Source organism: Apus apus, chromosome 2 (assembly GCF_020740795.1).
Source record: "Apus apus isolate bApuApu2 chromosome 2, bApuApu2.pri.cur, whole genome shotgun sequence".
Taxonomy (NCBI): Eukaryota; Metazoa; Chordata; class Aves; order Apodiformes; family Apodidae; genus Apus; species Apus apus.
Window position 1 is genome coordinate 88,754,814 of NC_067283.1, and position 27,404 is coordinate 88,782,217.

The 27,404-nt window shown below is 43.3% G+C and overlaps 2 protein-coding genes across 4 annotated transcripts in view; both read right to left on the minus strand.

Moving 5' to 3' along the window:
* TMEM245 (transmembrane protein 245) overlaps window positions 1-6,382 on the minus strand; it is an 84,320-nt gene extending 77,938 nt beyond the window's left edge. For both annotated transcript variants that reach the window (XM_051610524.1, XM_051610523.1), the window contains exon 1: window positions 5,642-6,382. In XM_051610524.1, coding sequence (XP_051466484.1) covers window positions 5,642-6,262 — 621 coding nt within the window. In that variant the 5' untranslated portion in view covers window positions 6,263-6,382. The remainder of the gene's footprint in view (window positions 1-5,641) is intronic.
* Window positions 6,383-7,902: 1,520 nt separating this feature from the next.
* FRRS1L (ferric chelate reductase 1 like) lies at window positions 7,903-26,412 on the minus strand. 2 transcript variants are annotated; one of them, XM_051611590.1, is made up of 5 exons: window positions 26,167-26,412; window positions 24,616-24,700; window positions 23,980-24,118; window positions 19,962-20,208; window positions 7,903-8,036 (listed from the first exon to the last, which is right to left on the minus strand). In XM_051611590.1, the coding sequence occupies exons 1-5, from the start codon at window positions 26,372-26,374 to the stop codon at window positions 8,008-8,010; spliced, it is 708 nt and encodes a 235-aa protein (XP_051467550.1). In that variant the 5' UTR covers window positions 26,375-26,412; the 3' UTR covers window positions 7,903-8,007. The 2 variants fall into 2 exon arrangements, with proteins under 2 accessions (XP_051467550.1, XP_051467549.1); XM_051611589.1 differs by lacking the exon at window positions 7,903-8,036 and adding an exon at window positions 8,078-19,490.
* Between the last annotated feature and the right edge of the window lie 992 nt (window positions 26,413-27,404).

The following is a 27,404-nucleotide window of genomic DNA, read 5'->3' on the forward strand; positions in this document are numbered from 1 at the left end:
AGGAATAGTGTGGCCAGCCAGAGTAGAGAGGTGATCGTGCCCCTGTACTCAGCATTGGTGAGGCCACACCTCAAGTACTGTGTGCAGTTCTGGGCCCCTCACTACAAGAAGGATGTTGAGTTGCTTGAAGGTGTCCAGAGGAGAGCTACCAAGCTGGTGAAAGGTTTTGAGAACAAGCCCTATGAGGAGAGGCTGAGGGAACTGGGATTGTTTAGTTTGAAGAAGAGAAGGCTGAGGGGAAACCTCATTGCTCTCTACAACTACCTGAAAGGTTGTAGGGAGGCAGGAGTTGGCCTCTTCTCTCAAATGAATAATGACAGGACAAGAGGAAATGGCCTGAAGCTGCGCCAGGGGAGGTTTAGGCTGGGTATTAGAAAGAATTTATTTACCGAAAGAGTGGCTGGACACTGGAACAGGCTGCCTGGGGAGGTGGTGGAATCACCATCTCTGGAAGTGTTTAAAAGAAATAAAGATGTGGTGCTTAGCAACATGATTTAAGCACTGAACAGGCAGATTAGTAGGGGGATTTAGGTTATGGTTGGACTTGATGATCTTCAAGGTCCCTTCCAACCAGGATGATTCTATGATTTATGAGAAACTCTGTTAATGAAAACGCCATTCAGAAATCAAACTTTTCAAGATTCACTTGTGAAAAGAGGTTTTTCAGAGCACATCTCTCCCTGAAGACAGAGTACCACTCCTCTGACATGCTTCACGACGACACTTTCACAAGAGATGGCTCCTCAACTTACACAACTTCTTCACCTCCTTGATTTTACAGAGCACAGTTACATTTTGCTCAACAGTTCCGTAACAATAATTGCCTTCAGAGGTGGTAGAAAGAGAAATATAATTGCATTCAAATAATACATATAAATATCAAAAACTAACATTATGTAGTGTATAACTTCAGGCCCAAGGCTAGAGTCAGCTAAGTGCCTGGAGCTGCTGTTAATGCATATAAATCTAGACAAGCTCCTAAACCTTTTCAAAAAACATACCTCACAGCAGGTTCTCCCAAAACTGAGGGTGGGTGGGTGTGGAAGGGAAAAACAAAGGTGGAAAAAACACTTAACATCTCAGTCTTCCCTCCCCTTCCCATTATGTTTTTAAATGAGCAACATGTGGTTGGTCTCTACACAGTTGATCTCTATCAAGTTGTGAAAACAAAACAAAAACTGTGGTTTTGGTAAGATATGTTTATAGTCAGTACCTGGCTCTATGATTTATAAGCCATGATACCAAACAGCAGAAAGACACATATAGATATATATAATATACAACAGAAATAATATTTAAGGGCTTTTTCAGGTGTTGTTTTGTCTTTTTTTTGCTTAATGCTAGGAATTTTTTAGAAACCTGCAAGCCTGCTCTAAGATGAAAGAGAGGAAAAACAAAGCAAAACCCTATCTGAAATACTAAAAAAAATATAAATCACATGCACCTCCATAATCACAACTGTGTTTTTCTCATTTAAAGTTAAGTCCTACATTATAGTCAAACTTAATCCTTTCCTTTGCTATAAGAGAAATTAACCCATCAGGTGACTTTGACAAAATGCAGAGGCTTTTTTGCCTCCACAGGTGATCCTCAATAGCATGTGGAAGCCAAGATTCTTGGAGCTTGTGACAAAATGTTTCCCAGGAAAGATGTTTGAGAATTTCAGTCTGTAAGGGTTACTCTGGGTACTGCTGACATCTAGTACCAACACAAATGGCAGTTTCCCTGGTGGATGTCTTTGATAGCTTCCCTGATGTGGAGCAGACAGTTGACCAGCCAAAACTGACAACACATATTTTTACAATATTCCAATGTAGTGGTCACAGCAAATGGTGTTTCCAGATTTGCCCAGCACTGTAGCAAGGAAAGGATTAATCAGGTCCTCTAACCGCATGCTAACCAGAACAAAATTACTTTTACCTAGTACAGTCAGAGATACAAAAATACACTGATAAACATACATGAGTACACAGTTCTGCCCCTGACCACTAACTTGTGACAAACCGAGGAAGATGACTAGATACGGGAGAAAGACAGACAGCCCTGTAACCATGTTCACTCCAAAGAATTCTGCCAATTACGATTATATCAGATTTAATTTACCAAGATGAACTTCAGAGTCCATATAGAGCAGCTACACAATTAATTTCATCTGCCAGGCTCTACAAACTAACAATTTTCTAAGTAACTGAGCATGTGAACCCTGCTGGGGGGGAAGGAAAATACAACAAATAGCTGGTATTTCCTGCATACTACTCTAAGTGTAAGAAGTCAGGCAAAAGTAGTTTGAACTCTTGCTACAAAGCAGAAGAATTTCCAAACCTTAGATAAAGTACTCCATACAAACATACTTCCTACAAAATTAATCCATTTTAAGTCTTCAGAAGGTACGCTAACTGCAAGGGTAACCACACTGGAATTGCCACAGCATAAAAGCATCAAAAGGTATATTCAGTCCACTGTGGGACAAACTCCCCTTCTTTTCAATAAGCAAACAAAAAAAAATTGCCCTTCCCTATTTATATGTAACCGAAGTTCACGTAGAATGCACGTTCTCTACGTAAAACTTCTGCAAGCAACCCATAGAGAAGGCTAGAGTCAGAGCAAGGAACTCATATGGTATTTACAACCAGCTCCTAGCTGTGAGGCCCAGCAGCCTACTACACTTCCTGAGCAAGCTTCAGAAATGATGCAGCAACTGTAAAGCATAAAGGGAAAGAAAAGGAGATGGTGGGAACACGAAGCTTGTAGACTAGCTTAAGATCTTGGACTTGTTCTTCATATGCTACCACCTATCAAAGGGTCCTATCATGGAGGTATCGGGGATTCCTAACTCCTAAATTGCAGGTATGACTTCAGAAACACAGACAGGTATATAGCCATTTCCAAATCTTTACTATCAACACCATGAATTGTTGGCTTTCTCAGATCTCAGGACAACAGTACAAGCAAACACTGTAACATACTAGTGCCAAGATACACTTTTCCATGTCATTATCACATGCAGTTGCTGCATTTGGAGAACTTTTTTTTTTTTCTGGAACTGCAGAGAATTTCTGACTGTATCATGGCCTAGTCAATGCCATAAAAATACCTCTAGGTAGAGAACACGAAATCAGTATCCCAAAACCCCACAATTATTCTCGGTTGAACTCTAATGATGGGCTCATAGGCATCCTCTCACTTCTCTAGTACAGCACAGGGAATCAGAAAGCGAGAAGACAACTGTGCATATTCTTCCTCTCTGTAAGCAGCAGCACCATCCAGGTAGGGCAAAGCTTCAAAGAGCAATAAATACACTATACAGCTCTGCAGCCCAAGGCAGAATTGCTGATGGCTGGAACACAGACATTCATAGCTCATGAGATGAAAATTTCCAGAGAGAAACATACTATGCTAGTCAAGATACTGGTCTCACACTTAAAACAAGTCATGTTTGCTAATCTCTTTTAGGCTTTTAATAAGTGATTTATATACCATATTCTTGGCAAAAAAATTATTCCTTGCTAAAGGGAAAATTTCCTTATTTTATGTTAATTTATTCCGTATTAAAATATTTCAAAAGACAGAATCTAGATTAGGTTAGTGGGCCGCTAAAAGAAACAGTGTAAGAAATTAAATTACCATTATTTTTACTTATCACACAAAGTATCTACAAACAAAACCAGTTGTAATCTTCATGCAAGATAAGATACACAGGAAACTATGGAAGATTCAGATCTCAGAGAAGAACAGTACAATGTAACAAACTGACTCCTAACATCCAAAATTCCCGTGCATCTAACAAGCAGTTGGTACACATGCAAGCAGAGTCCTGCACTACAACATGGCAATTAAAAAGCTTTAAGAAGATTAACTGAAGTTAAAGCAGATACTATTAACTGATCCAGCTCAAGGCTCCTCAGCAGCATGGATAAAATTAAGCTATCCTGCTACAGATAACCTCTGAGATAATAAAAATCAAATAACAGCCACATTTAAAAAAACAAACAAACAACAAACTGAAAAGTCTTAAGCTTATCAAGGAAATTGTGTGGCAACTAATCAAAAATCTCCCATCAGGACCAAGCCATGCTTAGATTCTTCCCTCATTCAGCTGAAGGTAAAGGTGGTTGAATCTTGCCTCTTTGTGAAGACAGAGAGTGTGTGTCTCTGTCTTTCTACTCAGTCTTAATTATACTATTGAGGGCAAAACAGACCAGAAACACATCTCTCCTGACAGATTCCAGCATGTGACAACACTTCAAAACACAAAGCCAAGAAAATCTCTTCTTCCCATGTTTACCTTCAAGAGACAAAAGACAATCTCCAGTCTATCCTATTCACACCAGAAACAGCTGAAAAATATCCTTCTTCAGTACATTCAAGAGATCTATTTTTTTTGTGTATACACCTCCAAAATTGTGTTTGAGATATCAGCATGCACTGGCTTTGCCAAAGGGATAAAACTAGTATTCAAAGAACATGTGTAGTTCAGAATCAGAGCCCAGGGCAAGCCTGCTGGAGTGTATTTTTTTATTGACGATTTCTCACTCTTGCCCACTTAAGAAAACCAGTCTCAGTTCCTCAGTTTTATCTCCATGTATATCTCCATTCAACCAACTTTATATGTAATTTTACACCCAAGTGGGGTGGGGTGTTTTACTTGTTTAAAAAACTAGAGCAGCTTGAAACAAGTCTTTAACACTAAGCAATCTGAGCATGCCAATCACATATCAGTATTTAATAAAAGTACAACTTACTGATCTTCTGTGCTTTCAACATATCCATTTACTTCAGACATGTAGCACTTTTTGGGTTTTTTTGCATTTTCATTTATAACTAAGCGAAAATTAGTTCTGCCAGAGCTTTTAAGCAGTCTACCTACTGAACATACAGCTTTGCTTTGGAACGTTCAAATGGAGTTTACACGGTGCGATACTTCAAGGAAAAAGAAATCCATCACGACACTGAGAACCAAGCCTTAAGACGCCTTCCCCCCACTGAGTCCCTTGCAGAGCTGCTCCGCTTCTCCCCAACACTCAGTGCACGCCTTGCAGCTCAACGAGAGGCGATGTCTGCCCAGAACCTCGCCTGAACTCCCTCGGACTTACCAGCCGCCCGAACCTGCGGCGCAGCCACACGACGGGCCCGATCAACCGGGGCGGAGCACACCCGCCCGCCCGCCCCTGCCCGCACCCGCCCGGCGACACCCGAGCGCCGCTCCGCGCCGTGGCTGCGGACGCGGGAGCTCTTCAGACGCGGGCGTAGCCCCCGGGTTCCGCAGCGAAGCCCCGCGCCGCCGTGACCGCGCCTGCCTCACGCACCCCGGGCACCCCCGCAACCCAGCGCCGCGGCCCGACTCACGCCCGCCTGCCCCGCAGGGAGCTCCTGCGCCCTTCAGCGCAAACACACACACACACCCACCCACCCCAGGCTGCGGGGACTTCACCCGGTTTTACCCCTTTGGGACCCGCGACCTCCTCCCCTACCCGCGCCGCGCAACAAGCGGGGTGGCGGCCGGGCCGGGCCGGGCCGGGCGGAGGCGAGGGCCGCAGCCCAGCCAGCCCAGCCCTCCCCGGGGAGCCGCGCACCTCCCGGGCCAGCCGAGGGAAACTCCCCCCCCCGCCCCGGGGAGAAAGCCCCTTCCCGCCCGACTCACCCACTGGCTGCTGAAGTAGTCCAGCCCCTGGCAGATGAGGCGGGCGGCTTGGGCCAGCAGCAGCTGCACGCCCAGCGAGCTGCCCAGGCAGTAGAGCCCGTAGAGCAGCGGCCCGCCGGCCCCCAGCAGCAGCAGGAGCCGCCGCCGCCGCAGCACCTGCTCGCCCAGCGCCTCCACCCCGTAGTTGGCGAAGCAGACGGGCAGGAGGAGGGCGGCCAGCAGGACGGGCGTGCGGGAGCGCTGCAAGCGGCCCAGCCAGCGGCGGCCCAGCGCCGTCAGGGAGCTCTTGAAGGGGTGCAGGAAGGTGCCGCAGAGGACGGCCCAGAGCAGGGGCCGCAGGAAGGCCTCCAGGATGAAGTAGACCAGGACGGCGGCGCCGCAGCACAGCGCCGCGAACAGCAGCGCCCCGGTGTTGTAGAAGGCCTGCTTGATCGGCTTCTCCAGCCGCGGCAGCGACATCCCCGCGGCCGCCCCGCCCGGGCTGCCCAGCGGCAGCCGCGCCATGCTCGCCGCCGCCGCCGCGCCCTCCGCCCCGGGGCAGCCGCCCGGCGGCCGCTTCTGCGCCGGGGACCGCGGAGGGGCGACGGCCGGGGCCAGCGGGGGCTCGCCGGTGTCAGCCATGGCGCCCGCCCCTCCCGGGCAGGGCCCCAGCTCCGGCCGCCGCTGGCACCGCGACCGGCGAGGCGGCGGAGCAGCGCCCGGGGCCGCCGTGCCGCTCCGGAGAGGGGCGTGCGCCCTGCCCGGCCCGGCCCGGCCCGGCGGGGAAGGGAAGGGAAGGGTGCTGGGAAATGTAGTTCCCAGCCGGGAGAGCCCGGCTGCCGCGCTCCGCCCCGCGGCGGGGCCTGCCGGGCTGCCCCGCCGGTCTGTTCTCTCCCCCTTCTCGCTGCGGCTGCCGCCGGGGAGCGGGTCGAGGCTTCCCCGGCAGCCTGAGCGCGGAGTCAGGCCGCCCAGGGCTGGTGCTTGCAGGGCTGAGCAGCTCCCTGCACACCCTCCTGCTGCCCGCGGCGCCGGGAGGCGGCCCCGCCACGCACCCTCCCTCCTCCTGCGCTGCCGGAGTCGCTGCGAGCTGGAAGGGTCCGGGAATTCGCGCTTCCGCTGCAAGGTGGAGGTCGAGACTGGTTCGACCAGCTGGAGGATGTTGGGCTTGTCTGAACCTGCTCTGGCATCACGGTATTTCAGAAGGAGGCATCTGCGCTTTTACTGGCAGTGAGGCCCGCTGCAAGAGTAGTTGTTCTTGTCCGGTTTTTTCAGACCTGATGTTTACGGTGTTACATTGCATCAAATGTTCTTTGCAAATAATCTGTGAAGGAGCTAATTTCCTGCCTCCGGCATACACCAGACCTCCGTGTCCGTGCGTGATGGTGATAGCTAGCGTTTTACAGGTGGTCTGAATGCCTCTAGTAAATAGGCTTGGTCTGAGCAAGTTTTCTCAGGGCTGGAATCCACAGTACTTGAACTAGCTTAGTGTGGGCACCTGGCTACTCAAACAATTTTCCTTTTATAGATTAACACAACCTTTCATCAGGTACTAAATCTACTGGTAACACTACCATAAAACCCCCAGAGGGATCTTCCTTTTTCTTCTGAATGAGAAATGCAACATATCCTCTACAATATAATGTAGGGCTCATATATATCTGAGCACGTGGAAAGTTCATAGAGATGGGAATTTTTTTTTTTCCTTTTTTTTCCTCCTTTTTAGGATTCACATGCAAGTTTAATATTATATAACTTCATTATAGATTTGTGTCCTCCAGGACTTTGGTGGAGCCTTTCTTGCACAATGCAGATGTCTAAAAACTGAAATTCCCCTGAGCCTAATTGTTTTTAACTTGCAAAAAGGGGATACAACTGTTCATAGCCCATCTTTTAAAGGCAGAGCAATGCAAAGAAGTAGAATACAGCTAAGACCTATCCCTGTCATCATCCCAAGGAGGAAAGGTAGAGTTTTTCCCGCACACTCACTGTAATCATGTTGCCTCCTACAGCTGTAGGTTGGGCTGGGCCCAGCCAGTTTCCTAGAGCTTTTGCAATCTCGTCCCAACTTCTCCATGCTGGAAAGCCTTTCCTGCCAGTTACACACATTCATGCTTATAAAGGTGCCTCTTGGCTTCTGCAGCTCCTTGTTTTCCATTTGCTTAACATATCATGTGTACGTTCAAAAAAAAAAGTGCTTTAATTTCATGCAATGGAGTCATTTATAGACCTACAGGTACCTCATTTGATCCTGATGGTGACAAGGCATTACAAGCAGTTGTCCATATGAGAAGTGTTTATTCCACCTTAAAATGATCCTGTCACTCCCTGGTCTTTGATCCAGTGGATCTGCCTCCTGGCAGGGTGTTGATGTAGGTAACAAGCATGCATCAGTACTGCAACCTTTTCTCTTCAAGTCCTGCAGAGTGGAGGAAGCATGCCAAAAAGATACTCTAATGGTTCATTATAATACATTTATTGCATTAAAGTTCAATTAGCAAGTGTCAACTAAGATTTGCACAGGAGGCAGTTGAGAGTACAAATCCTTCTGTTAGGTAAACAGATGCCAGCAAATCAAATTTTTACAGGCAGATTCTTATTTCCTTGATTATTTTTATTTATTAATAACAGACTCAGCCAGTCACGTTCTTCAGGAATAGAAATTTATGTCACCTCTTTAACTTGAGTGAAGCTATAATTATTAATTTATGTAAGCTGAGGCTTTAGTCCCTACTGTAGAAAACCTTTCCTTTGCAATTCTGTGTTTCACTACTCATTATAAACAACCAAACATATCAGAAATCAAATCTAAAAAAACCTCAAACAATTAAAAAAAACCCAACCACAAAACAGAAAAAAAAAAATCCCAAGCAAACAAAACTACAAACTCACAATGCAATAAAGATTTATAACTCAATTCCTACCACAATATGAATCTTCATAACAGGGACATGACCATAAACAACAGAAAACAATCTTTCAGGTGAGAGCTGATGTGTGATCATTACATGACAAGCACCTCAAGCTTTATTCCACACAGATTTCAAACAGTGACTGCAGCCTTAACAGCTGGCTTTGTTTGAGATTTCAAATGGTATGCAATCTTAAATTAGATGTCAATTTAGGTATAAATTGCATTGATTGACACATTGTGGCTTGGGCATTTCTTACAGCCACAGATAAGTAGTGCGTTTCAGGGTCCTATATTACCAGAAGTTCTCCAACAATCCCTTTGGATTCATTTTTGCTATTAGCAATTCTTCAAGTGTGAAGAGGGCAGCAGAGGAATGCTTTTGTGTCAATGTAGAAAACATGCATGTGCCTAAAGTACTCATAGAAAGTTTTGGTAGTTCTCAGTTCTCTCTTATGTACAGAGAAACAGAAAATGAGGTGTTAACTAGTATGAGAGAAGCCTGTAACTTCTGTCTGCTGCTGCACTAGCACCCATGATTTTGTGCCCTGAACTGAAGCTTTTGGAGTCCCCTTCAAGAGATCCCAATCACCCACAGTTCTTTCTCAGTGTGCAGTCAGCACAATCCAAAGTTACAAGCTGTCTTACACATGAGACCAAAGTATTGGATACAGAGGTGGTCATGAAGCAGAGGAGACAGACAACGCTGGCAACAGAGAGTTAATAGTTATTTATTCCCGCAATAAGCACATGAAACTACGAAGTAACTCAGTAACAAAGCCACAAGGTGTCAGCACTGGCCTGTGAATTTAAAAAATGAGTCTGTGCCTCCCTGTCACGCGTTTGGTATTTCTTTTAACCTGTGTTAATGAACATTCAGTTGAAGTTAGTCTCACTTTATTGATTCACCTCAGTTTAATGAAAAATAACTATCTTCTTCAGAGGAATTAAAAATACTCAAAAGCAAACTACTGTAGTTTCAACAGTAGCAGGACCAAAGAAAAAAAAAATCTAAACCTTAAAGTTCATCATTAAGATAAACTTTGCATCTTTAGGTCATCAGCATATACTTTTGCATTTTGAGCTAAAGATAAACAAATAATCTTTTATACAGATCAATTCCTATGATGAGATGACTCCAAATTAAACATTAATTTACAAAATGGTAATAAAAATAAAATTAAAACCAGCTCTTGGGAACATAGGCTCTGGTTGTACCCAGTGATTACAGCAGTGATTGAATTTATTGCAGAAACAACTTTTTTATTTGATGTATTACCAGCAGTGCTATACTTGAATAACTCACACAGAAGACTATGAATCTTGTTCAGTTAACAAGGTGAATAAAATGTGTAAGTGTATGGCAGAGCAGTCAACAGCACCAACACAAGACATTCACTGAGTGGGCCAGCATGCAAAACACAGCACCAGTCAGACCTCGGGATCAACAAAATGCAGAGCACTGTCTTGGAGTGTTGGCCCACACGGCAGCTACGTGCATGGAACAAGAGCTGGATCTACACAAGTCTGAGTAACAGAAGGGTATTTTGGCCTCATCAGGTTTGTGACAAAATGCCTTCCAATCTGTCAAGTGTTACATAGCACAGGACAAACAGAATACAGTTTAAGACCCTCTATAGAGTATATTTAAGGCCTCTGTTGATCATGATTGCTTGGACAGTGCACAAGTAGCTGACACTCATGAGACCCATCCTTTCCTGCAGCCTGCAACTATAGGGTAGCAATACTACAAAGGCAGGAAACTGTGTACGTAGTGTAAAGGCAATACATTTCTTGGTGCTTTGAGCCAGTTCTTCTCAGTCCACCAACAGCAGGGAGCTAAAATACCTGCTCAAACCTAAGAAATTGAAGCATCCCTGTTTAAGTGACTTCTTCAGCTGCTTTGGCTTGCTGATTAAAGTGGGACTTCCTCCTCTCTGTGCCCCATGTCCAATGTAAGTTCATCATCTTTTCTGCAGAAGTCTGTAAAACTGCTTTGGGAGCTCCTCTGTCTGGCCAACAAATGGGGCAGTGAAGACAGGTCTAGGACAACTCTCCACCAACAACTCTCCACAGGACATTTCTCTGCAGACAGCTCACCACCAGGACACCTCTATACTAGGACAATTGGCAACAAGATAGGCCCTTCTCAGTGATGACAGTAGCTAAAGAACACCCAGATTTGTAATACTGGCAACTTGATTACAGTAGCATCAAATAAGTTACAAGAACAGAGGATAGAGGTCACCACAGGAACCTCTACCTTCTGCTGAAGTATAGTAAATGACAATTGGATTAACACTTTGTTAAAATACAGATGATTACATTTAACTGCAGCTTCAGTGTGATTCTGATGGTGGAGGAAAAAAAAAAAAGTAGTTCCCCACATCTGTTAATCTGCTACTATGACCAGCCTCACTGACATAGAATCAGTCAGAGTAACTAATTCAAGTCCATGGCACGGAAAGGAATTGTTAAGCCAGGGCAGCAGCAGAAACTTCTTCAACCTTAGAGACTTCTTTTATTCCCCCTTTATATTATAAATGCCATACCACACATTTTCTTAGACTAAAAAGGCTTTTATTATAACAGGTTTATAAATATTGTCATCGGTCACTGTCAAATAGCTAACAAGGCTCACTTGAACACAAACACTTGGTATAAAACAGATGTTACAAAGCAATATTTTAGGGCATGCACTGATTGTAAAGTAGTCTTGTAGGTCACCATGGTTCCATTATGCATTCATTAAGTGTTATTATTCTGAAAAGACTAGTGTGTAAAAATAGAGAAGTTTGATGATAGCTTCTGGACTACAAAACCCCAGTTTTGCACTCCTACCCAACCAAATGCTCATTGACTTCTCATGGATGCTGGGTATTGGCATACAGAACAGAGCCTAGCATAAAGAACACAGAACACCACTTAGCACTATAGTTACAAGATACTTATTTTTATCTATGTATTAGTCTTGAGAACGCCAAACAAAATCATAAGGTAGAGATGACAGTTTAGATTTAACTAGTACATTTAATGTAATTCAGAACAAAGTGGCAAGGGTTAACATAGTTATGACAGCCCGCTTGCTTGCAAAGAGGTTAAAACAACCCAGACCTCAGGATATATTAATCAGAAATACCAAGGCATACCAGTCATCTGTTTTAACCTAAACAGAACTCAGGATTCTTCAAATACGCTAACAAAATATATCTGCCTAAATAAAGGCTGGGGACATTACATACAAATATCAGGGCCCCAACATTTTATTTTTCTAATGAGTTAAGAGTTTTGGAATCTCAGCTTTGGCTCTATCAAGACTTGAATGATACTTCCAGCTTTAAAGAAAATCTGTTGTGCTAATATTTTTCTATTTCAATTTTTATAACTGCTTTCTTATCACCAACTGTGAAAAACTGAAAAATAGAATCATAGCTTTACACGTAAACAGTCCAGTATTTCAGAACCAGGTATCATATTTTGTACTTAATAATAAGATTTCTTTTTCCTCCTAGATTTAAATACGGCATCTGTGCTTCCTTTCCTGTTATCCTAATACCATATAAGACAATATTTTCTTGACTTACTGAACTTAGCGTCATTTCATCTTGTTTGGAAAAAAAAATTTAAATACTACTACAAAAAATACTAATGTGAGGCTAATTTTTGTACCAAAGAAGGCGACTAAAGATTGGTATATAAAAACATGCAAACATAATATCCTAGCAGGAAATTTCTCAGATTTCTATATGTTCTTCTGGATCACTCTTCCCTCCCAAAAATCAGCTAGGAGTCAGGGAATATATAGGATTCTGTGTTTTGTCTTCTTTTAGTGCCAAAGCAGAGACTAAGTTTTTGCTTTTAACTCTCTTGCATAATTCTCAGACTTCCCACACACAAAAATACATTCAGCAAATTTAAATTGTCTAAATATTAAAATCTTAATTCTGGGAAGAATATGTTCATTAACCTAAGATTTTTTATTCCTTGGTACACAACCTAAGTGAATTGTTCCTTTTTTTTAGTCTTCTATTAATAACCATCTTAGGAAACTGGACTGAACAATGTCAAGCTTAAGAGAGAAGCGTGAAACTGAACTAGGCAACACATTGCAATCACCAGTTGCCATAAAATGTTCACAGCCCTGAGTAAGCATTGGAGTCACAAAAGATTTGCAGCTGCTTGGAACTTTAAAAAAATTCAGTTTCTTCTTTAAATACGTAAACATGAATTTCTGTACGTATCATTTAGAAACAGCTCAGAAACGTACTGCTACCAGGTAATTCTCTAATGTTCTAGTCTATGAAGAGCAAAACACCTTTACAGAAAGTTTTTTAAGAGTGCCATATAAAAGTTCACCTTGCAAGGACAGTCCTAAATAGATTCTAATTGCTGATCAAAACTAGCTTATAGAACAGCAGCTGTTCTAAAATACAGGCTGTGAAGTTCTGCACATATTCCAACCTCATGCTGGTTTGAAAGAACATTCCTACTTAGGTGAGAGACACAGAACTAGGGCAAAAGCAACAGTTGTGAATTACCATGAAGCTGAGTCACAGGAAGGTCAGACTGGACATTAGGACAAGGTTCTTTGCTGAGAGGATGGTTGGTCCCTGGAAAAGGCCCCTCTGTCCTGTGGTCACAGAATCAAGCCTGCCAGAGATCAAGGAGTATTTGGACAACACTCTTAGACACATGGTTTAATTTTAGGCAGTCCTGCAGGGAGAAGGGAGTTGGACTCAACAATCCTTATGGGTTCTCTTCAATTTGAAATATTCTATGAATCTATGAGTGCAATTTAAACTACTTCATAATCCAAGGGGAAAAAAAAAAAAAATCTACCCCTTTCCTTATGGCAGGTTTATTGCTATTGCCAATTCAAATCAGATTTCCAAATAATATGTCCTTTCAGTCTGCTTTTTCACACCTATCAGCTCCACAAGCTGCACACATCCGCCTTGACATTTCAAAATTACACTGGTTTTGCCTCGCTATCTGAGCCCAAGTTAGATAATAACCAAATTTAAGCACAGAAAACTTTACCGAACCCACTGTAAAAATAATTTTAAAAATTAAGCTATTATTTCATACTAATAAAAAGTGACATGTGGTGAAAAGTTGACATACAGTCCCTAAATGTAAATTATTTTCTTTAGATTGATTTTTATACTGTGGAAAATGAATTATTTTTTTAAAAAACCCCTTCCAGTTAGTTCCATGTCTCTGCTGGGCAGGCTGTGGGAGATCTTGTGTTAGGTACTAACACACCATTACAGAAATACTGATAAGAAAAATGTATTTAGGGAAACAGATATTGTACAATGAAAGCCACTAAGATGTAGATTCTCCGTCTTTTGATACTCCAACTGCTGCAGCAGTAGTTTGTGCAATGGCCAGTGAGCAGGTCCATACACAGCAGCTGACTGCCATCACTGTCCACAGGGTCTTGGCAGGTTTTTGTATCTCTGAAGGCAAGATCAAGCCTCTGGGTCTTACCTTGGCGCTTGATGGGAGAGCACATTTCGAGGCACAGTCTGACCTTGTGTGAACATCAGCCCTCAGACAGCTTGGGCCTGCATAAAATTTACATGCCCACTGAAGTCAGACTCTGTTCTTTCTATCCACATCAAATAATATTTGTGTGTGATTGGTGTGCCAGACGTGCTCTGCCACATGTAAACTCAGGCAAAAATAGGTAGTATGCCAACACCGTTAGCCCTTCCTCATCATTCAGCCTTACTACCAGTCTCTTCACTTTTCTGTCTCAGCCTGTGTAAAGTCACCTACACCTCACTGTACAGCACTCAGGCAGGCTGCTTTGCCAGTTCATTGCACACCTTGCAGGCAAGGCTGAAACAGAGGATGTCAATTCATGCAAGTTATGCACATACACAGCTCCACAAAACACTGCAACAACAGCACTATTCAAACCTGTTTCCAGTTCTATCATCAATCTAAGGCTCTACACAAAGTTAACTTTGTATAAAATACTAGCTCTCTCACAATACTTGTCTCTCAAAAGAAGTGATATAAGAACCTTCTGTAATTCTGTGAAATTCATGTTTCCTTCTCCTAAAGCTATTATCCAATAGTTTTACTTGGGGAAACTATTTGGAGATATTAAAAAAAAACAACCAACCAACAGTGATGGAGGGGAAGGACCCTTGCTTACACATCAGTGTGGCAAACTGACAAAAACATAGAATCACAAAAAGCAATTTAAATGCCAACAAAAGTTATGAAGTTTGAGTTCAAGCTTTAATTCTGCCTCTAGAGCATGCCATGGTACAAACTTCTAGTGGCCCCAGAAGAGATAAAAAAGACTAGAGAATAATTTGCTTCTTTGTAAAAGTGGGATGCACTAAATGGATGGGAAAGTAAGGATAAGACAGACAAAAAATTGGGAGACCTGTGTTGTCTCTTAGATTTTTAGCAGTCACTTGCTTATAGAAAATTGGAGTATCATCAAATGACACCAATTTGTAATGGTTATCTGGATAATCATTAAGACAGCTGTGTGTCAGTCCTCTTTACCCACTAACTCTTCTTCAGAGCTGGGCTAAATCATCTCAGGATCACCTTGCTAAACAGTGTAAGGCATCTGCAGAACCGGGACAGGACATAGTGACAAGGAGCACCATACTTTCCAGAGGAAGACAAGACACTAACTCTTACAGTAGGAACACTATCTACAGCTTGGGAAAAGACAATATGCCTATCTGAAGCATTTGTTGTACGATGGGTCATGCTGTTTGTTATTTCCATTTTGCAGTAGCCATTGAGTACATAGAGGCAGTTGCAGGGCTCCACCTGTTGGTCCAGACCCAGGATATGCTGTCCCGAGCAAGCATCGAAACCACTGCCTAGGTTTGCTGATACACAACACACTCCAGTCATTCTCTGATTGCTGTGTTGAAAACTAGAAGTCAGTGCCAAACACATCTGTGACAACATTTAACCCAGTTTGGGGGTTTCCCCAGATGAGGGAGAACACAAGAGTTTACATTCTTCCTATCAAAGTATTGCAAAACCAGTCAAGAAGGTCACAGAGGGATTTCAGACTTTTCTCATCAATACATTCTCTTTGAAAACCAAAGCATCTCCCATATAACAATTTTGAAGAACACATTACCCTGTATCCAATGACTTTATCAAATCCACTGTGCTTCGTTTTTAATTTTTTTTGGGGGGGAGAAGGGGCGTAGGGAGAATCAATTAGAACCTAGGAATATCTCACCTATACATAAAAATACACATACATACTTGATTCCAGTGAAGAAAAAAATTACTTCACGTAAGTCCATTATCTCCACTTATTCCTCTCTCTTTCCTATGCTCCTTATTATTGACATTTCAGACCTATCTTACTATTTGTAGCAGGGTACATGCTAGATAAGACAGACAGAGTGAGCAGAGGGGGATGATACAGTTAACATAAAAACCAACTGTCACAACTGAGTTTTGTTCTGCATGGGAAGAACATATTCAAGGATGTTAATTAATGCCTTACAGTATTTGCCAGTCCTATCTTTCTAATTGAGAAACAAAGTTAAACACCCAAAGGACACCATATTCTAAACATAGACTTTCCAAACTTTGTATCAGGTCACCCTGCAGCAAGTAATTCTCAAAATAGAAGCACTTTTGGATATGTGTTCTTTAACAGATGCTTGCTAGTAGCCACCACAGAGAAACTAAAAATTACTTGATTTGGAGAAGGAAATGTCTGCCTCCTTTTCCAAGGGAGATTTTTTCCTCTAGTTTGGGTTGTTACCTGTTACTTAATCAGAAAAATAATTTTTTAAAAATTTGAAATGCCATTACCACTTTAAATGACTTTGAATAAAGCTACTTTGTAAGTAACTTTGTATAACAGGGATCAATCCTGCTTTTCAGTATTAATAAGAAAAAAAACAAATGCATGAAACCCAAAATACCTTCCATGGCAAGTGACTATGTCCACTCAAATGTTAAGACTTACCAAGTATCATATAAAGTTAAATGCCACTTGAATTAAAGCCTTTTCATTTTTCTTATGGCATTTTTCATCTCATATTCTTCCCAAATAGTAATTTCTAAACACTTGTATCTTCTTCATTTGTCAACTTGAATCTCATATTCCTGCTTTTTCCACTCAGAAGAGCCACTCTCCAACAAACTTGGTGCTAAACTCAACCATCACTTGAAATGTCAAACAAGAGATTGTTTTGCGGCTTGTTGTGGCCTTTTATTTCCTTCCATTTGGTTAGAAATACTTAATGAGTGCTAATTAAGTACTTTGAAGCTTGGGTGAAAGTTTTTATAGAAGTGCACATTTCTTCTAATACTTCAACAAGAGAAAAACAGGATGACAAAAGCACCACACAGCACACTGACAAGTAAACTGAAAAAGGAAAAAAAAACACAACAAAACAACAACAACAACAAAATAAAGAAGTATTTTTAACCCTCCTTGTGAACATGGGTACAGATGAAGACTGTAGCACTTCATGCTTTGCAGCAGACATACCCTTAAGCAGCTCTGGCTCTGAATTTGCTGTTGTTTCAGAGCCTAAACTTTAAACCACGTCTGACTCCATGTAAGTAGAAAGCAACTCTATGGGTGTTGCAAGTTTACCTCGGTATTACTATTGTCATCTTTATTATATCCCTGTGCCTGTGTCCAGCCAGACTATTCAGCAATGTAATAAAAAAGAAATGAGGAGCCAAAATGGGTTTCTATCCTACTTCAGTACCTTTCAATTATTAGATTAGCCCTTTAGGGGGTAATCAGGTAAATACCTGAAACTAATACAAGGCCAGAAACTCAAGCAACCCTGAGGCTAATTTAAATAGCTGTGATCTCTGAGCAGGAACTGCACCATCTCAGCTGCCTAGAAATTAGCACAAAGGAGAAAGAATCTCCCCTAATAATTTCTTCATTTCACCTGGTTGCTGATCATAAAACTCATGATCCAAGGCTTCAGCTCTCTGCTTCAGCCAATCTTAAGGCTAAATTTTACAGCCATCACGAACCAAAGCAGACCTTCCTTATTAGGTGGCTTCCACTACATATTTCATCAGATGATGAGCAGGTTATCCTGTTTGAGAGAAGTAACGTATACTAAATAAAGCTACTATATTCACTTTTAAAGTTCACTCCATTCTGAATTTCTCTTTTGCCTCCTGGACTCTAGTCCAGCAATTTTAAATGAAAAAATTCTTAAAGACATCAATGAAAAGATGTATTATTAAGCCATCTTTCTTTTGAAATAGGGATGAGTGGCTTGTGATAAATTAATCTTCAAACCTAATCCACATACTTTAAGCATAGACTTGAAGAATGCTGAGCTTAAAAAAAAATTAGTCTACAAACTTCAGTCTGTGAATAATGATGCAAACCCAGCAAAGATAGTTAATCTTTTTACTCTGCGCAGCAATGAAAATAGAAATTAGGTTCATCACATACTTTACCAGATGTTACAGAGTCCTCAAGCGTACCACATTAGGTAGAACTTTGGCACAATTAAAATTTTAATTCTATGTAAACAGAATTTTAGTGCACATTGGGAAATGAAAGAGCAAGCTTATCTAAGCACATTTGACTACTACATATACACATGTAATGTGCTCCCTGTTATGTGAAGAATACAAATTCTTCACAAGAAATCAAAGTTTTTCATAGTATTCTGCGGCTCATAAAAACCTTTTGACACTTTCTGTTTTGGTAGTATTTAGCACTTATCTTTGTAATATTTATTGGTGATAAAAATCAAATGTATTTCCTCTTTAGCTCATCTCTTTCCACAGTAACTACATTTTAGCAATGGTTTGATGGAACTAGAAGATAGTGCTCTTCTTACTAATCCCTATTTCTCCTTATAAATAATCTCAGTTTCCATTTCTTTATAAGTTAACACCAGCTGTTCATATTAATCTTTAACAAGAACAGGATACACAGGCATACAACACAGAAAAACAGATTACTTTGTACTACTACACAACTGCTTAAAAACATATTTACTTGTCAGTAATATTACTGTTTTTTCTTCACAGAAAGACAAAATTGATGGCTCATTGGGAACTTTTATATTATTTATGTTTTACATGTGTTTTTCCTATGTATGGAGAATTTCGATTGCTGTATTCGCCCTTCCCCTTGCTTAAATAACTTTCTCTCATAAAAGTAGCCATTACTTTCAAGAAGGCTGTTGAAACACTATTGTTATAAAGACATTCATCACTTCTTTTCCATTGAAAAAACCCAACATGTTAATGCTTGATTATGCAAGTTTAGTTTTGGAAAGTACCAGAGCAAGTAAACAGTGATAAACATTAAAAAATCTGAGAAAACTGTCCAACACTGAAAAGCAAGTTTTATACTGCTGTGTTGGTATCCTGATCTTCAGTTCAGAAATGTTTTTCCAAATCTGCTTTTTGGGAGCAATTTGGAAGGCAATTTTGTTATTTGATAAGATGTTCATCACTAAATTCGACTAAACACACATACAGACACCCCTCCCATACACACACACACATGTTGATTTTACAAAAGTCTCCTTTAAGCAAGGAGTCACAACACAGAAAATATGCTCCTGTGTGTTTACTGAAATTCCTAAACGATTTGTCAGCAACCACACTTTGACTCAAAGGAGATGGTTATTTGATTCTTCTGAGAAGCTAACTATGTTCAAAAGCAGCTAGATGATGATGGTGGTGTGATATAAATTCCAATAGAAAAATGCATCGTCCATCTGTACAGCAGTCCATCCTGAGAAACTTCCACTGACAGATTCTTGCTATTTTCCATCAGTCATGGGGTTCCCATCAATAAATAGAAGGTCAGTGCAACAATGAGGAGCAAGCAGAATGGAGAAGAGAAGGTCTGATAGGCAGCTGATGGCATGAAAATATCTTCATACTTGTAAATACTGACAACACGCTCTGATACGGGTGGTGAGTCTATATCATGACGAGTTATAGAACCTTTAATAATAGGTAAGGGCAGAAATAAATAGCATCAGATGCATTTTTTTCTATAACCCTACCAAAGAAACAGGTAGAAAGCCAAGTAATTTTCACATCTCCAGAAGCATGCAATATTACACTGTCAGTGAGTAGGGTCATTTCTCTGCTTTCTGAAATTAAACTTCTGAATAAAATAAATTAAATTCAAGTAAACAACAAATGTCCTTCAAAGGAATTCGGAACTTCTTGTTATAAATTATCCTTTCCTAAATTTATCTTTGGGGAGTGGGGATAATAACTACATAGTGAAGAAAACATGAGAGGTAGGGCTATTATTTATTTTTTCTTCCTGCTAATCTGTTTTAAACCTCCCGCTGCCAGAATTTTAGTTAATTTAAAAAAATGGAGGTGCAGTAAGAATATTGCAATTGAAAGACATGGCTCAGTTTTGGCACCCAAGTTCTGTCAGAAGCATGGAAATCAACTTACCCTGAATTGCTGGACCCCAAGCAAAGAGATAGTACCAACTCAAGTGCAGATCTACGATGGTTTCTTCTCGGGGAACATACACAGGACGCTTGAATCGACATGTTACACGATTGTTTTCAAAAACCCCTTCTTCATCTCTAGCAGGATTTCTCTGGATTTCTTTAGCCCACTGGCCGACATTATAGAAGTGCTGTATCCGGACTCTTCCGTTATCATCATGAACACAAGCCATGACATCATCTCCTCCCTACATGGTAAAAACATATTGGTAGAAAGAAAACGAAAGTGCCACAAATAATTTCCTCATTTATGTATATAATTTTAATTATCAAAAATTAATCAAGACCTGGGATGCTCACTCCTTCTTTCTAAGTTACATATACCCAACTATTTGTTTCCCTAATCGTGTGTCTTCAGTCAGGTTACATAGCACAAAGTGGATGCCTACTGTCTCCAAATTCTCTGCTGGATCTTTCTAAGAGTTATTTTACCTAACATATATATTTGTAAGACATGGTATCACCCTGTCATCACACAATTAATTGATCAGTGGAAGGCTGTTTTCTTTTGTAATTTGTGAAGTTCTGGGATTTTGCTTCATTAAAACTGATGGTCTTGAATCCTTGATGTGTGCAAAATCCACTGCATAGGATCATGGACAGAAATCCAGTAAAATTTGGTAAAATAGAGAAGATAAATCTAAAAAAATCTGGCTAGACAATAGCATAAATTCCAGTCTGTTGGGTTTTTTTTCTAATCTCTTCTCATATTCACTTAAGGGAGCATTACTTCTTGTATCTCTTAAGAGAAAATAAAAACTGTTCAGCAGGCAGTAACTGAACACAGAACACCAAGAGATACGAGAAAAGAGTAATCAATATGTGCTTCTCCATGTAATATAAACACCCACCAAGCATTACAATCAAGCCAAGAAACATCAGACAGAAGGAAGTGTGAGACAATTGCTTGTAGAGGTCATTCATAGAAATATTAAACCAGTTGCTAGAAGAGTTACACAAGGTCACGGCCAAAGTGGTACTGCATCAGTCAGGGATTAACATTAATTTTAGGACTACTATCTCATAAAAGCCTTAGCATCTAGAACCATTAAAACACTGTGCAAGCTGGATGAGTGGCATTTTTCTTGAACGCCAGTGCCACAGGTATTGGTGCCACATTAAACACAGGTCTTGCTTCTCTAGTGTGAGTCTTCCTGCTATGTCATGCTGATGATAGACACAATGCTTGCTAGTGTGATCATCTCTGAGCACTTTGTTTTAGTGAAAGGAGAGAAAAAAGGTGCAGTTCAGCTCTCTGGGAATACTGCTACATGGATTTGTAAAAGATGTGCTGAAAGTGATGGGAAAAGAAGGCCAATGGCATCCTGGGGTGCATTAGAAAGGGTGTGGTTAGTCGGTCAAGAGAGGTTCTCCTCCCCCTCTATTCTGCATTGGTGAGGCCGCATCTGGAGTATTGTGTCCAGTTCTGGGCCCCTCAGTTCAAAAAGGACAGGCAACTGCTGGAAAGAGTCCAGCGCAGAGCTACTAAGATGATTAAGGGAGTGGAACATCTCCCTTATGAGGAAAGGTTGAGGGAGCTGGGTCTCTTTAGCTTGGAGAAAAGGAGGCTGAGGGGTGACCTCATCAATGTTTACAAATATGTAAGGGGTGAGTGTCAGGGAGATGGAGTTAGGCTCTTCTCAGTGATGACCAGTGATAGGACAAGGGGTAATGGGTGTAAATTGGAGCATAGGAGGTTCAAGGTGAATATCCGAAAAAATTTTTTTACTGTAAGAGTGACAGAGCACTGGAACAGGCTGCCCAGAGAGGTTGTGGAGTCTCCTTCACTGGAGACATTCAAAACCCACCTGGATGCGTTCCTATGTGATGTACTCTAGGTGACCCTGCTCTGGCAGGGGGGGTTGGACTAGATGATCTTTCGAGGTCCCTTCCAACCCCTAGGATTCTATGAAAAGGGGACAACTAGGTAAAATGCGTGACTGAACCTTGGCGCTGCTGCAGGCAACCTTTCCAGCTTCTATCTTGAGCCCATCTTTGCTCTGTGTAACTTATTTTCCAAGTTTAGTTTTTATGTATCTTAGTGCAAATCGGTCATTCTTTTAAGTACAGAGGCAAAACTGAAGCTGTTTTCACATAGAAAAAAAATTAAAAGGAAGGAAAAAAGCATTCTGAATCTCAGTTAATAGAATGACATTACAAAATCCTGCCGAGGCACAAAAGACTGCAAGTGGAAAAGCAAAATGTTGTTCCAGACAAAGAAATAGGTCACAGGACTTTGAAAAAAAACCTATTGAGGATATAAAATAGGTTTGTTTTTTTTTCCGGAATTTCTGTAGTTATCCAGGCCACACCATTTTGATTAGTGTATCCATGGCACAGCCCACTTCTCACAGCCAAGCTGTTTTGTTCCAGACCCATTTTACCATTACAGCCTCTGTATCCCAGGATACAAAAACATCCTGGAAGTTATGACGGAGTATGAAGTCAGCAGGGGAACAAGAGAGGCAGACAAATGGTAGCTGGTTTAGCCCAGCTGACTGATAGGCATTAGTTTGCATACACAGCAAATCTCAAAGCAAAACTTTTTACTTTATGCTTGCTTTATTCTTTTTACTGTACGTTGAGACCTACCATGCTGCTTGGTGTATCTGGGCTGAAATGTAAGGGGTGCTTTCCAAAGGGCTGATGAGGTACAGGCGGTGGGACCCTGGGATCTACTGCAGGTATATCAGAGTTACAAATCTCTGACAGCTTGGGGCCAAATACCTAAAGGTGCTGAGCTGCTTTGAAAATCCTGTTGAGTACTTGCATTGCCAGGCACCTAAACTTGTCCCAGAATTTGGCTGAAGAACTGTTCCTCATAACACTAAACATGAACAGTTTCTTATTAACTGTTCTTTATGACACAAAAGACTGCCAGGTTTATTTGGCTTATTTACAGTGTCATATTAAAACATACATAGCAATGACTGAAAAACACCACTTGCCCTCTCATTTTCTTTCTATTTCTCATTTTGAGTTCAATAACAAAGGTGTCAAGTCAGTGTGAGTCTTGCCACTGACTTTTGTGGGTCCCAGCCTAGGATTCTAAATTCTGTATCTTTTTTCAGACTATTGCTTACGACTATACAAGAAACACTCTTGTCCTCTGACGTGTTTTACAACATAGGCTGGGTATATTTTTAAATACTCGGGAGTGTTTCTGTACATGAACACCTTAATTATGAACTGCATTTTAATCCTAAACATTTTACTACAGATCACAGACAAAACACATTTGTATTAGTTGTCTATGGCTCAGGTTTTCTAAAGTCCATACAGTGTATGCTCTTCTTTTGCTCATAGACATACAATTAAAAGTGAAGCTTTTGAATGAAACAGTAAATACAGGGATGAGCATAAAATCAAACAAAAAAAAAATCCAGGACAGCTAAAAGGAATCTCAACAACATTACTTTCTAGAGTTTCAATTACCAGTAGTCATTTTGCCACTCATTTGTGGCTCCCCTGGAACAAATACACAGGAATGAAAAATCAAAAGATATTTCCAAAGTTTAGTGGTGAAATCTATATTTCTATCACTGAAAGTCAGCTGATTTACTGAAGAATAAAATTAGGTGCTACTTAGTTTCTGATGTGCCTTTTGTCCAAGTACCACTCACTAATGCACAACAGGACATTTCCATGTGAATTGGCTCACTCCTAGGGCTTTTCTAACAGAAAGGCAAAAAGCTAATCACATTCAGACATTGAGAGCTGAACTGAAATACTGTTGTAATTCTCAGTGAAGAAGGGAAAGGAGATGTTAGGAGGGATGAGATCATTTTCTGGGAGGCAGTAGGCCCAGCTTCTGCTCCCAGGCTTGGTGACCAAATTGCGCTCTGTTTTCAGCAAGTCTGTTTCTCCTTATATGCTCTGACAGATCAAATATGAACCACTTCTATCCTAGCATGTAAAAGTGTGCGTGCTGCCAACATGAAGAACTGTACATGTCTTACCATTTTCTTGTCTGAGGAAAATCCCACTGCCACCCAGCCATCAGTATCAGCACTCAACTCAAACTCAACATCGGCGCCTATTCTACGGTAACTCAAGAAGTAGTCACAGGTCTCCGCATTACATCCAGGTTTACCATACCTAAATGGAATTGGAAATGCATGTCACTTTTCATTGAAATTTCCTGCTGTGGAACTTTATTACACTTCTGTAAGAAAAAAACTAAAATAGTTCATTTTGGCATAATGGCAGTGAAGCATGTTATATTATGCCATGCACAAAGTACCACTAAATACATACAAAGTGTTTGCAATTATCACTCATTTAGTGTAAGAACCTATAGTATTTGAACAGTACAACAAGCAATTAATTACACACAGTATTCCTCTGATGACCTTGCTAGCCCTGGTTGTGGAAGAGCTTCACGAAAACACAAGAAACATGAAATAAATCTGTAACTATGATGTATAACCCCAAGTAATCTAGTTTCCTCAAAAAAAAAAAGTACATAGCTATAAAGTATGTTCTTAAATAATGAGCATTTATTAACATGAATATGGAACATTTTCCAAATTCTCTAAAGCAACTGGCCAGCATTTGCAAATGTAAGAGTATCTGTGCTCTTATCTCAGACTGACCTGAAGCATCCCTTGGTTTTTCCACAGTCATCCACTTTGATTTTTGCAAATGGATCCACAGGAGGGGCAGTAGGAAAAGGGTAACCTGTATAATGAGAATAAATCATTACTAAATAGAATAGAAGGAATAAAAAGCAGTAATGCTAAAGGGTTCCACTAGCATTTACTTTGTCTGCTGATAACCGAGCTGTTCAGATGTCACATGCACAGTCCCTTGCCCAGATGCTCCTGCATCCAGGTACCAAAGCAACACTGATAACCAAAACCAAAAATTTTTCCAAGTCTCCTCCATTTGCCAAGAAGGGAGAAGGATGCTGGAGCACGGCTTTGCTACAGTGAGGACAGAAGTTAACTTAAGGGAGCAGGAACATGAAATAAAGCAGTCAGGTAGTAACTAGGGATCCCGCCTCAGCTATCTCTTTGTGCACCCTCAGTGGCCTCAGGAAATCCATTAAGGGAACTAAATCTGATTCCTTAGCTGTGAATGACAGCATGAAGTATAAACTCAGGGCACCAGATTCGGAGGAATGGATACTGAAAGGACCTCATAATACATCCTCCGTTAAGAAGTGCATAGAATTGAGGAGTAAGAGAGAATCAAAACGGGAACAGCCTGCAGTGATGACCTGCAATCACAGGTGGAAGAATGCCTAGAAGAGCTAGACACGAGCATAGACATTTTAACAGGACTTTCTTCTAATCAGCCAATTGAAAAATGAAGTGCTAGTTGTGAAACTAGAAAGTCCTCTGCAGGTCCACCTGCAAACAAACGTTTAACCTACACAACTTCAGGCACTTGGGAGCCCTGATTCACTCTCCTTGATTTCTGACAACGCCAGTGGAGAAAGGATGCTGTAAACCGCAGCCTTCATTCAGAGGCCTTGGTAAACTATCCAGCACATGTAAAGTTGGGAAAAACGCACTGCAGCCTGCAGCAGAGCGTCCCTACAACACCGCTGGTGGGACACCCTACCTTCCCTCCGCCCCTTCTGTCAGAGGGACCGCACCGCCGGCTTTCACCGCAGCTGAGCCGCAAAATCGGGCGTTTGCACGTTCTGCCGCTGCTCACTTAAACCACTAAACCCACAAAACCCCGACGCACCGACTGCTCCTCCCGACCCCTTCAGGGATCACGGGGCGCTTCAAACCCCACGAAAACTAGCACGTCCCTTAAGTTAGCACCCCTGAAAGCCTTCCGGGCGGGGGGCTGCACCTCGGACGGCCCCGCTCAAAGCGACGGGACGGGACGGGACGGATCCCGGCGCCCTCCCTGGCTCCCGCGCGGCCCCTCGGCCCCAGCTCCGCCGCCCGGTGGCCGGGCAGGGCAGCGGGGACTCCCGGCGGGCCCGGTACCGGCTGCCGAGCAAGCGGCAGGGCTGGAGGCCGCCCGGGCCGCGGCGGCGGGCGGAAGATGGCGGCGGGCGCTGGCCTTCGTGCTGAACGCCGCCGCCAACCCCCGGCCCTCCCTCCCTCCTCCCCACGCCCCGCCGGGATCGCCCCGCCGGCCGCCGCGCCCCGCCCGGCCCCGCCGCCCGGCCCCGGCCGCCGCACCCTCCTCGGAGAGGTAGCGCAGGTCGTAGAACTCGCTGGCGAAGGTGCTGTACGAGGAGTCGTGGTGAGGCTGCGCCGCCTCCTCGCCCTGCTCCCCGCCGCCCGCCTCCCGCCGCCCGCCGCCCTCCTCCGCCGGGCTGGCGGCGGAGCCGGCCAGGAGCAGCAGCAGCAGCAGCCGCCGCCCAGCGCCGCGGCTCCGACCCGCCATGGCGGCGGCGGCGGGGCGGGGAGGCGGCGGCGCCGGCAGCGCCGGCAGCGGCGGCGGCGGCGGAACGCGCCTCCTGCGCGGCCCCCCGCGGGCTCCTGCGCCGCCGCCGCCGGCCGAGCGGGGGAGGCTGCGGGGGGAGCCGGCCCCGGAGCCGGCCCCGGAGCCGGGGGGTGGCGGAGGGGACGGGGCGGGTGGGCGCTTGGGGGACGAGGCGCAGGGTCGGTGTGTCCGGGGGATGCGCGGGGAGCAGGGGGTGGCGGCGGGGCGGCGTCAGCCGCAGCCCCGCTCCGGGCAGAGCCCTGGCAGCCCGGAGCCCTCCCGCCGGGAGCAGGGGTGCAGCTCAGCCGTCGCCGGCCGGCAGCTCCCCGCTTGGCTCCAGCCGCGGGCCCGGAGCATCCTCCCGCAGCCCAGCGCAGCCCCCCGGGCGCTGGGACACCCACCTCCTCCCGCAGGCCGGTGCACATCCATCCCCTGGGGAGCAGCACCGGGCCGTCCCCAGCCGCCCGTCTGGCCTCGTTTCACCAAAGCCTCTCAGCGTGTGCTTCGAGAGGACGTGATAAATCCTGCTCGGTAGTTGCCGGGCGAACTTTAAACCTTTTCTTATTTTTTTTTACGTGTCATGACTGCTGAGGCTGGACGGAGGGCACAGCGCGCCTTAACACTCGCTTCAGGTAAAGCCCCACGCTAGTGAGCGTTTGCTGTCCTGTCGCGTGTTCCTGCTTTGTCTTCTGCGCAGTGTAACTGTGCAGCGATGCTGGCAGAACTGAAAGAAGACCTGGCTTGTGCTCCCAGAGCCTGGCCTGCCCTCCTGCATCTTGATGGTGGGACTTGCAGTGAGGCGTTAAGGATACGTTTGCATTCTTGCCGTGCCACGGTACCTAGGGGTTGGCGGAGGAGCAGTGGCCTTTGGTGGCCCGTGCTCACTGAAGCGGTGCTTTCCTTGGGTTTGGATTGCCATCTTCTGGTTATAATTTCTTATTTATTTGTATTTTTAAAAATATTGTTATGCATGGTTACACTCCCTCTGAGA

Coding starts and splice junctions, on each gene's coding strand:
- FRRS1L (XM_051611589.1), bottom strand. CDS start 26,374: ATGGCGGGTCGGAGCCGCGGCGCTGGGCGGCGGCTGCTGCTGCTGCTG. Junction 24,119..24,615: donor AAAACCAAGGGATGCTTCAG/GTCAGTCTGAGA, acceptor AATTCCATTTAG/GTATGGTAAACCTGGATGTA. Junction 19,491..19,961: donor TTGGGGTCCAGCAATTCAGG/GTAAGTTGATTT, acceptor CTATTATTAAAG/GTTCTATAACTCGTCATGAT.